At 37.1% G+C, this 14,233-nt stretch overlaps 1 protein-coding gene across 1 annotated transcript in view; it reads left to right on the top strand.

The window, feature by feature from the left end:
• Nucleotides 1-14,233, top strand: part of LOC125725646 (EGF-like repeat and discoidin I-like domain-containing protein 3) — an 80,645-nt gene that overhangs the window by 22,417 nt on the left and 43,995 nt on the right. The window contains exons 3-4 of the mRNA XM_049002517.1: nucleotides 1,972-2,001; nucleotides 6,607-6,735. Of these exons, the coding sequence (XP_048858474.1) occupies nucleotides 1,972-2,001; nucleotides 6,607-6,735 (159 nt within the window). The remainder of the gene's footprint in view (nucleotides 1-1,971; nucleotides 2,002-6,606; nucleotides 6,736-14,233) is intronic.

Below are 14,233 nucleotides of genomic sequence, written 5' to 3' on the forward strand. Positions count from 1 at the left end.
ATGTAGAACATGAAGAAAACATTTAGAAAACAAGTTGATGTGGCAGGCATCACTTTTGCGGACAAAATTATTGGCATCCAACTCAATTATTCTATTTATTTTACAGAGAAATATTTGATTCTCTTTTCTTGTGTACATCATCTATATTTGGATGTATATTATAATGTTGGTTTCCAAATAAACATGCAGAAGTGTGGAGTTATGGAGTAACTTAACTGTTGAAAACATCAAATAACATCAGCAAAAATAAAAAAAATTCAATGCTACACATACATTACAGGAGCATTCTGCTTGTCTTGAAATTAAGGATCCAAAGGTATCCAAGTCTCCAGAGGGAATGTTTAGCTGGGTGGCCAAAAGTGAACCAATTTGAATCCATTGTCACTGGCACTGATGCAATGTGATCAATATAATGTATTTGGAAAGTGATATTTGTAAACTGACCATCTCTCTTCATTAAATATATAAATATATATTTTGGTGTGATGACCAACCAGGAATCATGTACTGTAGCAGTCACCAATCAGCACCACGCAGACAGACCATGGTTTCTGTAAACCACCTTAACGGGATGCTGACAAGAGGCAGTTGGTGGCTGCTAGTTGTCCTGACTGGGGGGGGGTGGCGGGGGGGGGGGGGGAGAGTGGGGTAGGGCGGGGGGGAGGGGAGTGGGGTAGGGGGGGTTGTCTTCCCCAGTATATTTAAAAGCTGATGCTGGGGAGAAGAACAGGGTGAGCCCAGGGTAAATACATTTCGGTGCCACTTTACAATAAGACCACCCATATAAACGGTTTATGAATGATTTGTAATCTGGTTATTAATTAGGTTGTTATACTTGTTTAAAATATTCTATTAATAATTTACAAAGTTATAACACTGTTTTCTTTTTATTGAGGAGTTACTACCATTTACAAGTAGCCAAAGGGAACCTTATTGTAGAGCGGTACCCAAATTTCTTATGCTTTCTGTCCACACTCAGCTGGCGAATAAGTGACCAAGTGGTTTTGGTCACCAGTCCTGTCCATTTCCCCCTCTTGTCCCCAAATAAATGTTGCCTCTGTAGGGGTATTTTTGTGCTCATTGTCAATACTCCAGTAATATTTTGAACTATTTGAAGAAGTTGGAAAATGAAGTAAAGGTCAAGACTATAATGCCAACTGGTGCAGGTCATTTGTGTACACTTCTCCATGGCTGTTAAAGTCAAGTGGAAAAACAAATCTTCATTCTTTAATATAAGGTTTAGAGTTTGTTCAACCAATGTAAAAAAGTGTTTTTTTTTCTCATTTGTTTAATACGATTTGATTTTTTAATTTTTTTACTGTGGTCCGTTTCACTTATAGTACTTAACCTGTAATAAACCATAGACTCCAAGTGTCCAAAAACATTTGTCTGGCAGTACATATCATTCTGATGAGGACATCGTTAATAACCTAAACAGAATGAAGCATACAATTTAACAAACAAGGCAGACTAAACATAGTCTTTACACTTCATTTAGAATTTGCATGACCTGAAGTAAAACCATATTGTACGAACAACAATGGCAATATTTTATGAATCTATAGGATTTCCCAGTTAGATTTCCCAAGTATATTTATTGTTTGTTAGATGCAAGTTAGCTGCCTTTAAAATTCCACGAACTTGCACAAGAATAACAACCTTCTTACCAACTGTAGCCAATTCTGTAATGCTGAAATCTTCGGCTGATCTAATTTATATATAGACAACATCTTATTTTTTCATTTCTAGTAATAAAACCATGACGTTCACATGCATGTTTAAAAAGCATGTTAGAGAGAAAATAGAATTTAGATTACTTGTGAATATGCCTTAATTCAATTTTGAGCAGAAGAAAAAAGTTTTAATATATTGTATGAATGTTTTGTTATGTTTACTGCTGGTTATTATAAGACTATTATAACTGCATGATGCAACCACAGCTGACAAACTTTCTCTTTCATTGTTCTACAGCAGCTGATGGTGAGGATCCTGGTGAAGCAGGTGGGATATATTTCTAGACCTAGTAACCGTTCATCTCCCCATATTTATCATGGACTCCCATGTCTTTTCATTCTTAATTATTTTTCAATATTTGCTTTGTAGAATCTTTGGAAAACTTTGCAGTAGCTTCAATTGGATTTTAACATGATAAAATTAGACGTTACTTTAGACACAAATGGATAATAACTAGCAAGTCAGTTACAGATCCATTATAGATTAGATATTGTTGGAAGGAAGTGGCATGATCATCGCAGGTGGAACATTCAGGTGTTAAACAATTGCCTTGTAATTTAGGATGTGCGTTTTGATTAATCTTGATTAGTTCTACTGGACAACATTTTTCTCAGTAGTCCTAGTTTCCTTGCAGGTCCCTTTTTGTATTTTAGTGTCATTTTCCTTCTCTGTTCACAATCATCCAAGCAGCAGGAGAGCAACCCTATAGGACCAGCCTGGGCAATTATGTCCAAAATCTGAGCTTCGTTATATTACTCTGTTAGCAAGAACTACATTTGTGCTTTACTATGTCAGCAAGTCCCATGGAAGCTACAATAGAAGAGTTCCTTTTTTGGAGATCCTCATTTCCATGTGCCGGTGTGGAAGTAGCAGGTGTTTTTGTGATTATTGATGGAACTTAAAAATAAAACTTGATCATATGGGCCTTGAAATACCTTGCACACTGGCTTTTGCTCAGGTCCATAGGATGATTTTGGCACAGTGTTCCCTGGGTAATGTACAGGTGTACACTTGTGCCAAATATAGAAGTGAGGATTTGTTCATTTATTAATTAATTTATTATGCAAGACTATAATTATGCACAAAGCCTAGATTTGTGTAGCATCTGTTCAGTTTTCATATTCACTGTTTATGCCATATAAGTCATAGAAAATTGTTATGGGCAACCTAGAGTTGTTATAGGCATCTTAATTTTGTTATGGGCTGGATACCCATCCGTGCACCAATGCTGTCAGCAAATCATACGTTTCTATACCTGTTTGTCCTTTGGAGGCTCATGGTTAAGCAGGATACTTTAGAAGAGCTAGACAAGGAGGCAGTCGGAATGTATTCTGAGCATTGTATTCACCGCACAGCCCTGTCACTTGTTGTACCATCAACTGTAGCTCAAACTTCCACTCAAAAAATATATATGCTTTTAATATATGCTTTTGCGTTAATTAGATCATATGTTTTCAAAACTAAGGGGGTATAGTAGGAAGAGAAATTAACATACTGTACATAAGGATTAATCCCCATGAGCTGGATCGATGCATCCTGAGTATTGCAATCAGTATCACGTGGTAACTCTACAGCGGCCAACTCCACACTGTGACTATCTATTTTGAAGACATTGTGGTGCCATAATTTAGTGAGGACCAGTGGACATACGTGCAAGGTTATGGGGAATCTAAAGAGAATTTAACAGCAAAAAGTAATACAATGACCATCAATGAACTGAAGGAACTGAACTGAAAAGGAACTTGCTGGCAGTGAGTCCACATGGGTAAATGAATGACTTCTTCTTCAGAGCCTTGCCAGTCCTCAGTAATTTTACTGTAGTTTACCCGTTTACTTACCATTAACTGTACTACAATCAAAATGTAATTAAAAAAGCTTGCTCATATAATTAATTTTCATATATTCACAGAGAAGCTTTCCTTGGGTTCAAAAATAGAGGAAGACCCCGGGAGATATTTTGAAGATTCCAAGTACAAGATTATTTCTGATTTAATTAAATACTTTTTGTCCCCCACCTCATAATTCCACATAAATAATGTTATAGCTTTAATGCCTTCACTATCATTCTAAAAGGTGTAAACTTTTGAAGATAAAGAACACCTTCTCTCAGAAGGAGTTTCCAAGCTTGTGACTGGTACTGTACCTGGAACATTGATGTTGTTAATTATTTTTGGGTGGTATTACGGTAATACGGTATACCCCAGTATTTAAAAATCCTGAAGGTGTCATTCTTAATACCATTACAAATACAGACACATCACTTTCTATGAAATGGAAAATGGAGATGCTACTGTATATTGAGGCGGTGTATTGCAGTGCTCCAGGTTATTGGTGATTGAAGCCTCACTTAAGTAAAAAAAAAAGTTAAAAAATAATGTTCAAATGCACACCTGTGTAGGTTAATGCCACAAAAACAAAATGTACCTGAGAACATTCATGATCCAGTGTGGTTATTGTACCTTTTTGGGGGAAAAGAAACCTTTGAATTTGAATGGCTGTTAATAGAGTTCACAGGTATTAGACAAGAAAATGCATTAAAAATGGTAAAAATATAGATGCAATGGAAGAGTTACATACGTACTTTGGTGGCTGATGACAGATAAAGTTCATGGTATTGGTGGTCAATGTTGTTTTAGCTGAACACTGGAATAGATTAATGATTCCACTCACTGGCCGGAGGTGTCATATCCTGACATTTATAACTATATCATCGAGTCTGCAGGTAATGTCCATTTCTGTCAGCTATGACTTTTTTTTCTGTTCAGAGTCATACGTAGCTGCCTTCTTAGTCTGTCCGCAGTGTTTAATTTACTGCTGTTAATGTGCAAATCCAGTTTTGCAGTTTCTTAATTGTGTTCAATAATGCACAATTTAAAAATAGTAATTATATAATGTAGACTTGACGCATTACCAGTGATAAAGTGTGCATTGCAGATAAACAATTTGCTCATGGCATTCCATAGCTTTCTTTCAAGGTCCTTCCGAATAGTCTGAACCTGTAAATATTGTCTTTGCCCTCCCTTTCCCTACTATAACCGAAGCTATAGGTGCATTTTATATATATTTGAAGGTTTCCCTATACTGTATAACCGAAGGTATAGGTGCATTTTACAGGACACAACACAGCAACTTTTATGCATGATCAAAACCTCTCCTGCTACGATAATGATTTGCTGCAAGTCAATTTTAAAACTAACATACATGAAACTACAGTAATGCGTATGTGGGGCACATAGGGCAGTGACAGTGGTATCAATAAACAAAGGGTGATCTTTTAAACCCTTCAGCAAGGAGTTGTCTCCTTGTTTTCCTAGCGCTTACATTCCACACTGATAAGCCTGGTTAGGAGTTTACAGTTTTTTTTCACAAATTCATATACAATCAGTTATATTATTCTAAATGTAGTCTTTATATATATAACAAAAGATATTCAAATTTCATACATGCTAGAATGGTCCGACTCCTATCACTTGCGCCTTATGCAAGACTTTCTTTAAAGGAGTACTGAAAAGCTATTTGATTTTCTATTATAATTAATTGTTATGGTTACATTTCTGGTTTGAGAGTGGCACTTGAAATTAATATATGTGCTGTTTTCTGATTGATGCAAATTTACCTTGCCTGTGCTCGCCTTTGTGCATGTGAAATTTATTAAAGATACTGTGTGTATTAAACTGTGAAATAAACATTACAAAATCATAGTAAAAAGTATGACTACCTTGCTTGAAGTCAAGTGATCCATGCAACAGGCATTTACAGTGTTTTGATTTAAATTGTATTTATGCCTTAATCTGAACTGTAAAGGTAAATATACAGACTGATAATCTGTGAAATTGCTACTGAATGGCTGCTGAACAAGAAACCAGTTTCTCCAAAAATCTTCTAACAGGAACTACATGGGGCAGGATACAATAATCAGGTTTCAGGGTGCAAATGGTTCCTATCAACTTGCAGCACATATGTGTAAGAGCAGAAGGCATAGCCAGTGGTCGGCTAGTAGACAAGCTATTAAAAAAAGAGACATGATTAAAATGGATAACCCATCCCTTATTTCTCAAATGGATTAGCACTAGCCCAAAGAACTCCACGGCCCAAGGACCTTGCGTTTGACATTGAGGGGTTCTGGTTGTTTTGGAATAGCGTGCATGTTTATACCATGGTGTGAGTTTTCCACCTCTATTAGCATGGTGGGAAGTGTTTTGAATATCTTGTGGAAGAATAGATCCTTCCTGCCAATTTTCACTTCATTACAGTTCATACCAGCACACACACTTTGGTGTTTATTTTTTGCATGGTAGTTGTTAATGCATAATGCATGTATTTTCTAATCTCTTTTGAACAACAAAACAGTGCTTATTATGAACAATATTTTGCAGTTTTAAGGTTACCGTTACCTAAGCAGAGAGAGAGAAGGATAGTAATATTTTATTTTGCATTTGGCTAGTGCATAGCCATTGTAAAATAATAGAAAAGTTGGAAATCTCCTTGATGGATGGATATAGTAATCTTTTCAGTTTCAAAGAGAATTTTGTCCCCCTCCCACACAGAATGTCTTAGATGTGCCTTTAGTTAGATTCAATTGTTTAATTATAAAGAAAATAATTTTTAACAGAAACGGTTTATGGAATTATCATCCAGTAAGCTGGAGATGCATTGTAAATGTGTAGATTTAATTTTTATTTTGATTCTGTTTGTTAGCTGATATAGGCTGGAGGTGACCCTACCACTTTTTTTCCTACATTAGCATGATGCCTTGTTCACTGGTTGCATATAATTGCACCAAACTTGGGTTTTATTATATAAACAATATTTTTAGAAGCAGTTTTTCAGAATAATCTTTGTTTAAAGCCATACTTTTTCTTGCCATTTTAGGCCCTTGCCAGCCAAACCCATGTCATAATGGAGGAGTGTGTGTAATTAGCGAGACCTACAGAGGTGACACCTTCATTGGATATGTCTGCACGTGTCCGCCAGGCTTCAATGGGATTCACTGCCAGCACAGTAAGATCATTTTTAATGCTGCTATTTTTATCATTTCTGTGAAATGTTATATGAGTATTTTAAATATGTTAAGATGCAAAGATTTTTTTTCTTAATGAATTGTTTGCACATTTAGTGAAAATGATCTGGTTCAAATTTTGCAATCGCACTGGATTGTAGCTTTGTGAAAATTAGTAAAAATGTAAAAGGAATTTAAATATGCTAAAAATCATTTTAACACAGAATTATGTTTGGATTGAATCAACTGGTTTCATAGCTACTATGAAAAACCATTCATGTTTGTGTTGGGGTGGCTGTGTGAGGAACTTTGTCTCCTCACACTGAATGCTTGGTCTTTTGAGGTTTATCTAGATTCATGCAGTCAGGCTTATAGTGTCTTTAACTTCCCCTTTGTGAATGATTGCATGTGCCCTACATTCTGTATCCCTGCATTTTGCCTTGTGTTGCTTGGAATAGATTGTAGGCCTCCCTGCAAGACAAAAAATACATGGTATTTTGTACAGCTGCATGCCTGATCTCTGGAAAAGCTTAAGCATTTTTATAGTTATAGGTCACAATACTGGTGCTCTTCGGGGCTAAACAAGCATAGGGAGAAGTTAGTGTAGGATGGTCTCCTGCTGATATATGCTGAACCGTTAGAAATGATCTGGATTTGCAAATAAATGGCTCCTGAGATGTGTTCTGCATAATATATTTAAGTTGTGATTGAATACATTTATTACATAATTAAATAGTTCATTAATCAAGTTCATTGCTGTAACCACAACAATAATAGTAAAACACAGATTGCATATTTCTAAAGACAGCCAACAGTCAGCTTGACATTCTCCCTAGGAGATGGTGTCCCGCAAAGATCAGTAGCCGAACATTAAGTCCTCACATGAATGGCAAAGAATCCTGCAGTCTTCAGTATCTGCAGTCTTCTCTTGCACTTGACAGTCTCTGTGTTCGTGAGTCTACTACAGTAAAAGCACTGAACAATAGTAGTGTTCATGGGAGGATACCACAGAGGAATCTATTGTGCTCCAAAAAAAAACATTGCTGCTGATCTCAAGTGAGCAAAAGACCACCTGGATGTCCCACACAGTACCACAACAGTGTTTTGTGGACATATCAGACAAAAGTTGTACATAGTGTTATTTTGAAGAAAGCAAGACATTGCATGCCAACAACAAAACATCATCCCAGCTGTGAAGCACAGTGGATGGAGTTCAATGGTTTGGGTGATTTTAATCCATGAGTAAATCGCCCGAAATGCTCTATTGAGGATAAAAAAGAAATTATCCTTTGGTGCCAAATTCTGATACCCAAACAGTAATTCTCAATGTCTGTGAGCTTAAAAGCATGCAGCATGCTTGTGTAAAGATGTAAAGTTGCTGGTGAGTGGAAATCTAACACAATGTTACACAAACACTTCATAAAGGTTAGAAGGAAAAACATATGCTGAGAGACAAACTTGTAAACTGGCTCCCGTGTGTGTTATCGTTTTAGTTTGTCGTGAAGTTTAAAAAATGTCCAAGAAATCAAAATTGTGGCTCGACAGGGTTTCAGACTGTGGTCATTTAGTCACATTTTGTGACCATTTTTGGAGACAGTGCGACTAAATTTTATAGCTAGGTACACCAGTGAGACTTGCAAATATGCCCCTCATTTATACCCAGATGTGCCCCCCATATAGTGGCTGACCACATTGTCGTATATCACATGAAGCACCTGGAGAGAGCGAGAATTGGTGTGTATGTGTAAGCATGTGTGTGTGAGCAAGATACTGTAGAGCTGCTTACAGCGATAACATGCTGATTGGTTGGACCACAAGCACCGACGCTATGGAAGTTACACAAGTTATGCGGAAGTGCAGGAAAAGAGACAGAAGTAACAGAGCAAAAATTGAGCAGATGGATTTATTTTTGTGCCTCAAGTCTGAATATCTTTTTTACTTGTGTCTCCATACATTGCTGGTGCTGGCAGTGAAATGTGCCAGTGTGGAAAATGAGATCGATCTGGCCGGATTTATTTATGAATTATAGACATAGTAGGTTGTATAAATTAAATATATAAAAAGCTGTGTCCTATTATGATCGTGATTGATCCCTCCAGTAACTAACCAATATCTAACAAAATGGGGCTTGTTTAAATGAAAGATTTGTGCTGTAATGTTTACTGTATTTTTGTTGTTGAACTTGATTAAAAAGAATATTACAATAAAGTATTGTTCAAGAACTGGTATCAAAATCAAGGTATCGTTCTGGTTCTGGTATCAAAAAAATTTGAATGATGCCCAGCCGTAAATGTGCGGCCCTGCAGGTTAGGAGTTAGGAGTCTGCCCAAGGCCAGAATGGTCATTGGTTCAAAGACTATAGCCTGTGATATGATGGGAATGGCAACTGTAGGGGCTCACTACTAATTAGGCAATCGATTAGTGATTGAACTTAAATTTCTTCTCTGTTGTCCAGGTTGGAACAAGATGGATTAGCCAAACAAATATAAATTCGATTATAAGAATAAGTGTTGTTTGTCCTGGCTTGATTTATTACTTTTAAAATAAAACAAAACAGCTATTAATTTCAAATGAACTTTGAGTATTTATGAATGTAGTATTTATGAACTAAAATCAATACCGGTAAAATATCTTATAAATGAGGAGCTGTATTGATTCTATGTGATCATCCAGTGAACGTTTGATATTTCAGCAATGTCAATGTATAGAAATTATAATAGTAATATGATAGGGAATTATTGGAAAGAATAGATGGAGAAAAGATTCTGTTATCCTTCCTAGCCAAGTATCTATTTAATTCATGGATGAGCAATAAATTTTGATCATTGTGGTCGCTTTCCCATTTGTAATGTTCACTGAGAAAATGAGTCATGCAAAAAATCCATATAGGAAGTACAAAGTTACTCAATTAACAAATAATACATGACATACATGATAAAGGCAGTTTTTAATTTCATAGGGTTGAAAAATCATTTTCATCCACCTACTCTCAATCTCAATGCCAACTTTAATAATTTTTCTATTATATATGTGACACATGATTTAATTCTTATTAATTTCTTTAGCCCAAGGGGTCTTGTAAACAACGTTGTTTTCCTGTTAGTTTCAAGAAAAGCCGTGGTGCGATTTTATACATTATCACCTTACAGTGGTTTTCAGTCGTTGCTCTTGGGCATATAATGAAAGTGTCTCTCTGGATCTACCTGGAAAGAAAATTTCACAAACTCTATATAAGGAATTAGCTGCTTATTTTTTTTTGCCCCCCCCCCCCCCCCCCCGCCAAAAAAAAGAAAAAACTCTTCTTTTGCCAGAAGCCCACTGCACTTAACCTGAAAAAGAAGGCATAGCTGTACCTGAACTATAAGTGATTCATCAAACAGGAAATGATATTGGCAACAAGCAAAATATGAAACATGGACTATTTGATTTACATTGTGAACCTAATTGAAATCGGCAGAAATCCTTTTATATTGAAAATGAAAGCATGGTCATAGCCTACTACACTTATACTTGTTCGTTCTTGTAAGCATTAGAATTAAGATACATGTTACAGTGAAATACATTGTTTGAATTTTGTGCAAAGCAACTGACATTACCTTATTAGATATATTAAAATTATTAAAATCCTAAGCCGCATTGCACGCACTTACGCTTCTGTGAGAGTGGGACAGACACACCCTTCTCTTGATGTATTTCAACTGATCAACAATGAATGCATTGCATGTTTTCTTGGTGGATTATGAAATGTTAAGTTTTGAATTCTGATTCATCTCGTATTTTTAGACACATTCATCCACAAACACTACCTACACTAGGTCAGGGGTCCCCAATGGAACTATGTGACCAGGACACTCGCCTAATTGGTAATTATTCTGAACTTAATGGGATAATGTGTGGGTTTTTAGTTGCTGGGACTAGCAGGTGGTTTGGAATAATGCAATGCAGCCTACGTTGTAGTGTTACGATTATGTAATTGATTGTATTGCTGATAAAACAATAATGCATTCTAAACTTTCTGTCCATGCTACTAATAATGCTAACATTTACACCATATCTATTGATTAGGCACAATTGTTCTGAGGGGGAAAAAGCCAAAGCATATATTTTAACTCCGGAGTAAAAATTAGCCTATCGTGACTTATCGTGATTTATCATTTATCGTGATTATCAATATTGACTGATATGAAAGTTTTTGGATTTTTTTGGCCATATCACCCAGCTCAACTGCTCCATTAGAACGTACTGGAGTTGGTGCAGATCTTGCTTTGGCCCAAAAATACATCTAGAATTCAACTATAATTTGCCTTGGCGTGTCCACCAGAGCCAACCCGCCCTATAGGCAGCATAAGCTGAGGGCGGCATTTGATTAACGGATCTGAAAAAATGAGTGAAAAAATAAGAAGAATTACCTCAGGTTGCATTCTGTGATGTTACATTTATTTAAGATTATTATAATATTTCACTCCTTTTTTTGTGAAATGGACGCTAGCTAGCTAGTTACCAACCAGATACCCTGTGCTACTGAAATGTTTTTAATACACATTTATTGACGAAATTTGTTTTCTGTTGCTCTGGGTGAGGGTGGTGCTCAACAGCATCTAACCTATGCCTCGTTTCCAGCAGTGTGGTGTAGGAGCTGGTGCCAGGCTTAACTGGATCTGTGCATTTACACCGTTAAAGATTGGCCCTGAGCCAGAAAATATAGCTCCAGTATGGCACCATGGAAAAGCCGGTCTCATTATTTTGAACTGTAACGTCAGGGCAAATGGGACAGATTACCTTGTGCATACCTTCAGCATGAAAAAAATTCAATTCATAACTGATATAGTTTTTTCTAATATCTCCCGGGCCAGCAGTGATGCAACTGGCCAGCTTATTAGCAGAATAACATTAAGCTTTTTTACTGTGTGAAAAACAAAGGATCGATCTGCTGCCCAGACTTAATAAATTACAAATATGTCTCTTATCGAGTAAATTAAATATAGTGATGCTCGAGTGGCAAAGACAAAAAGTAATTTTTTTATCAAATTCTTTTATTGTGCAATTCATAAAAGGACAGTGGTAAAACGACAAATGAGAATAAACTCACTTAAACAGACTGGGGAGAAATCCAGCCTTTAAAGAGGCAAAAGTGGATACAGGCAACAGAGAGAGTGTGCAATGAGCCATACTCTGAAATCTATGACACTTTATGAGGCTAACTTTCCCTTTTTGCCATCTTATAAAAACTTAAAATCCAAAACACGTCAAAATACATCTCGGCCTGCCACAAGTAGTTGCTGTAGTTGATGATGTTGACGCTGAAAATTCGTCTGCATGAATATTGTAGCGCCGGGCAGACCGAGGCAATGCGAAAGCGATGAATGACAGGGAGACTTGCTTGCTGAGAAGAACATGCTCTTTTATAGCCCTTAGAAAGACAATAACAGACACCCACCGAGCCCCAAGCACGTAATAGGGGGAAACAGGGAGGTCAGACGCTGAACTGTAAGGTACACGCATAGTGGGAGATTTATACAAAGCTAAGGACATGCGAGGTTTCACATAAGACACGGGCAAGCATACACACCACAATCAGGAAGTACAATTATTACCAACGACAATACAAGGGGCTATTTACAATTACTCAGGCATGCTTGACATGCAAACCCCACCAGTGCTACACTATTTTAAATCGAGGCATTGTTTTAGATGATGGACAGCTGGAATACGCAAAACCACATGTAGTCTATTCATATTTATTAAATTACCATTAGTACGGAGAGCTTTTTAATTCCTTCGGTTACTGTAGCTGGTAAATACACTCAGTATTAAAGCCAGCCTGCTACCTTCAATTCACCATTAAGTAAGTGTTTAAGAAAATATTTATGCTATGATCTGGGCTTATTCTACATTAATTAATGGTGCCAGTGTGTGTACCTTTGTGCTGGACTAGTTGGGACCAGTGTTATCATAAACTAAATTAAAATAATAATTTGTGGACTGAAATTAAAAACAAAACTATATTTACTCAGAAATGGACTTTAAACTGCAAAAAGTACTGCCACCCTCCAGCTTCTTTTTACCTTGTGTAACCACAATATCTCCTCCTTTAATAGATGATGTGGTTGCTGAGCTGTCCCTTTCTTGACTTCAGTGCTTATCTCTTCCATGATTTACCAAAACAGTCACATGTGGCATGCTCCGCTAACCCAATTTAATAAGCGTAAGGATTCACAGAATTTATACAGATTGCTATACCTTTTGGGCATCACAATACGCGTCTAATTAATATTTTAGGCATGCTACTAATCTGCTTATTGAGTCTTAGGCATGAATAAGATACAGATATGTTCATCTGCTCATATGTTCATACTGTTTATATAATCTAAAGTAGTTCAAAGTATAAATAACTACATAATTATTAGATACTGAAGCAGAAATAATTGAAAATCATATATATTAAATATAATTTGGCTTGTAAATGTCTCCTTGCATGCCTTAAGTAGGGAAAACACATTGTTTGATACATTTTCGTTGCCCCCCTAAATATCTCTGTGCTCCTAAGTTGTTCAGCGTAGGAGCACATGTGCTCCTTGGGAAAAAGAGCATCAAGCCCTGTGAGCATAAACTTTTCATGGAAGTGTGAGTGACTTTTTGCATGAGCTGCAAACTTCTCAACACGTTTTTTCCAATTTCTAACGCCTACACTCACAAAGGCAGAGTCTGACTTGCTAGCAAATAGTGAGTTTTTCAACAAACTCTGCCACAGTGGAAACATAAAACCCCTTTTAAAGTGGCACTGTAGTGCAGCCAGGGAAAATTTTCAAACCACTTTTGCCGAAAGGATAACATAGCGCAAGTCTGCACAACCATAAACTTGGAATGAGGATCTGCATGCTTTGTGCAGGTGAGGATATATGAATCATAAAACCCTTTTCTCTCCCTGATGTCTATGATCAGCTGGTCCTTAACATCTGGCTCAGTCCTCTGCTACAGGCATGGCAAGATAACCTGTTACACACAAAATATCTATCTATTAAAGAGCTACAAATACATGTCAGTAACTGTAAAACATATATGACTAATACATTTTTAAAAATTAACTCACTTTCTTGACTGCTTGGATTTTTGTAGTCATTTCCCCACACACCAGCTGGTTCCTTACCAGAGCATTTATGTTCTCACCTGCTCACCTGAAACTCCCCCACCAGCCTGACCGCTGCTCATCCTCCCTCTCTCTCTCATTCTTTGACCTGATCACCTGTCCCTCCTATCCCTCTCTGCTCACCTGAAACTCCACCACCAGCCAGACCACTGCTCACCCTCCCTCTTTCTCTCATTCTTTGACCTGATCACCTGTCCCTCCTATCTCTCTCTGGTCACCTGTGCATCCTGTGCCTCCTATCACTCACTGGTCACCTGTGCATCCTATCCTGTGTCCTCTCCCTCTCTGGTCACCTTTGCATCGTGTGCCTCCTCTCTTTCTCTGATCACCTGTGCATCCTGTGTCTCTTCTCC

Source organism: Brienomyrus brachyistius, chromosome 2 (assembly GCF_023856365.1).
Source record: "Brienomyrus brachyistius isolate T26 chromosome 2, BBRACH_0.4, whole genome shotgun sequence".
In the NCBI taxonomy this organism is placed as follows: Eukaryota; Metazoa; Chordata; class Actinopteri; order Osteoglossiformes; family Mormyridae; genus Brienomyrus; species Brienomyrus brachyistius.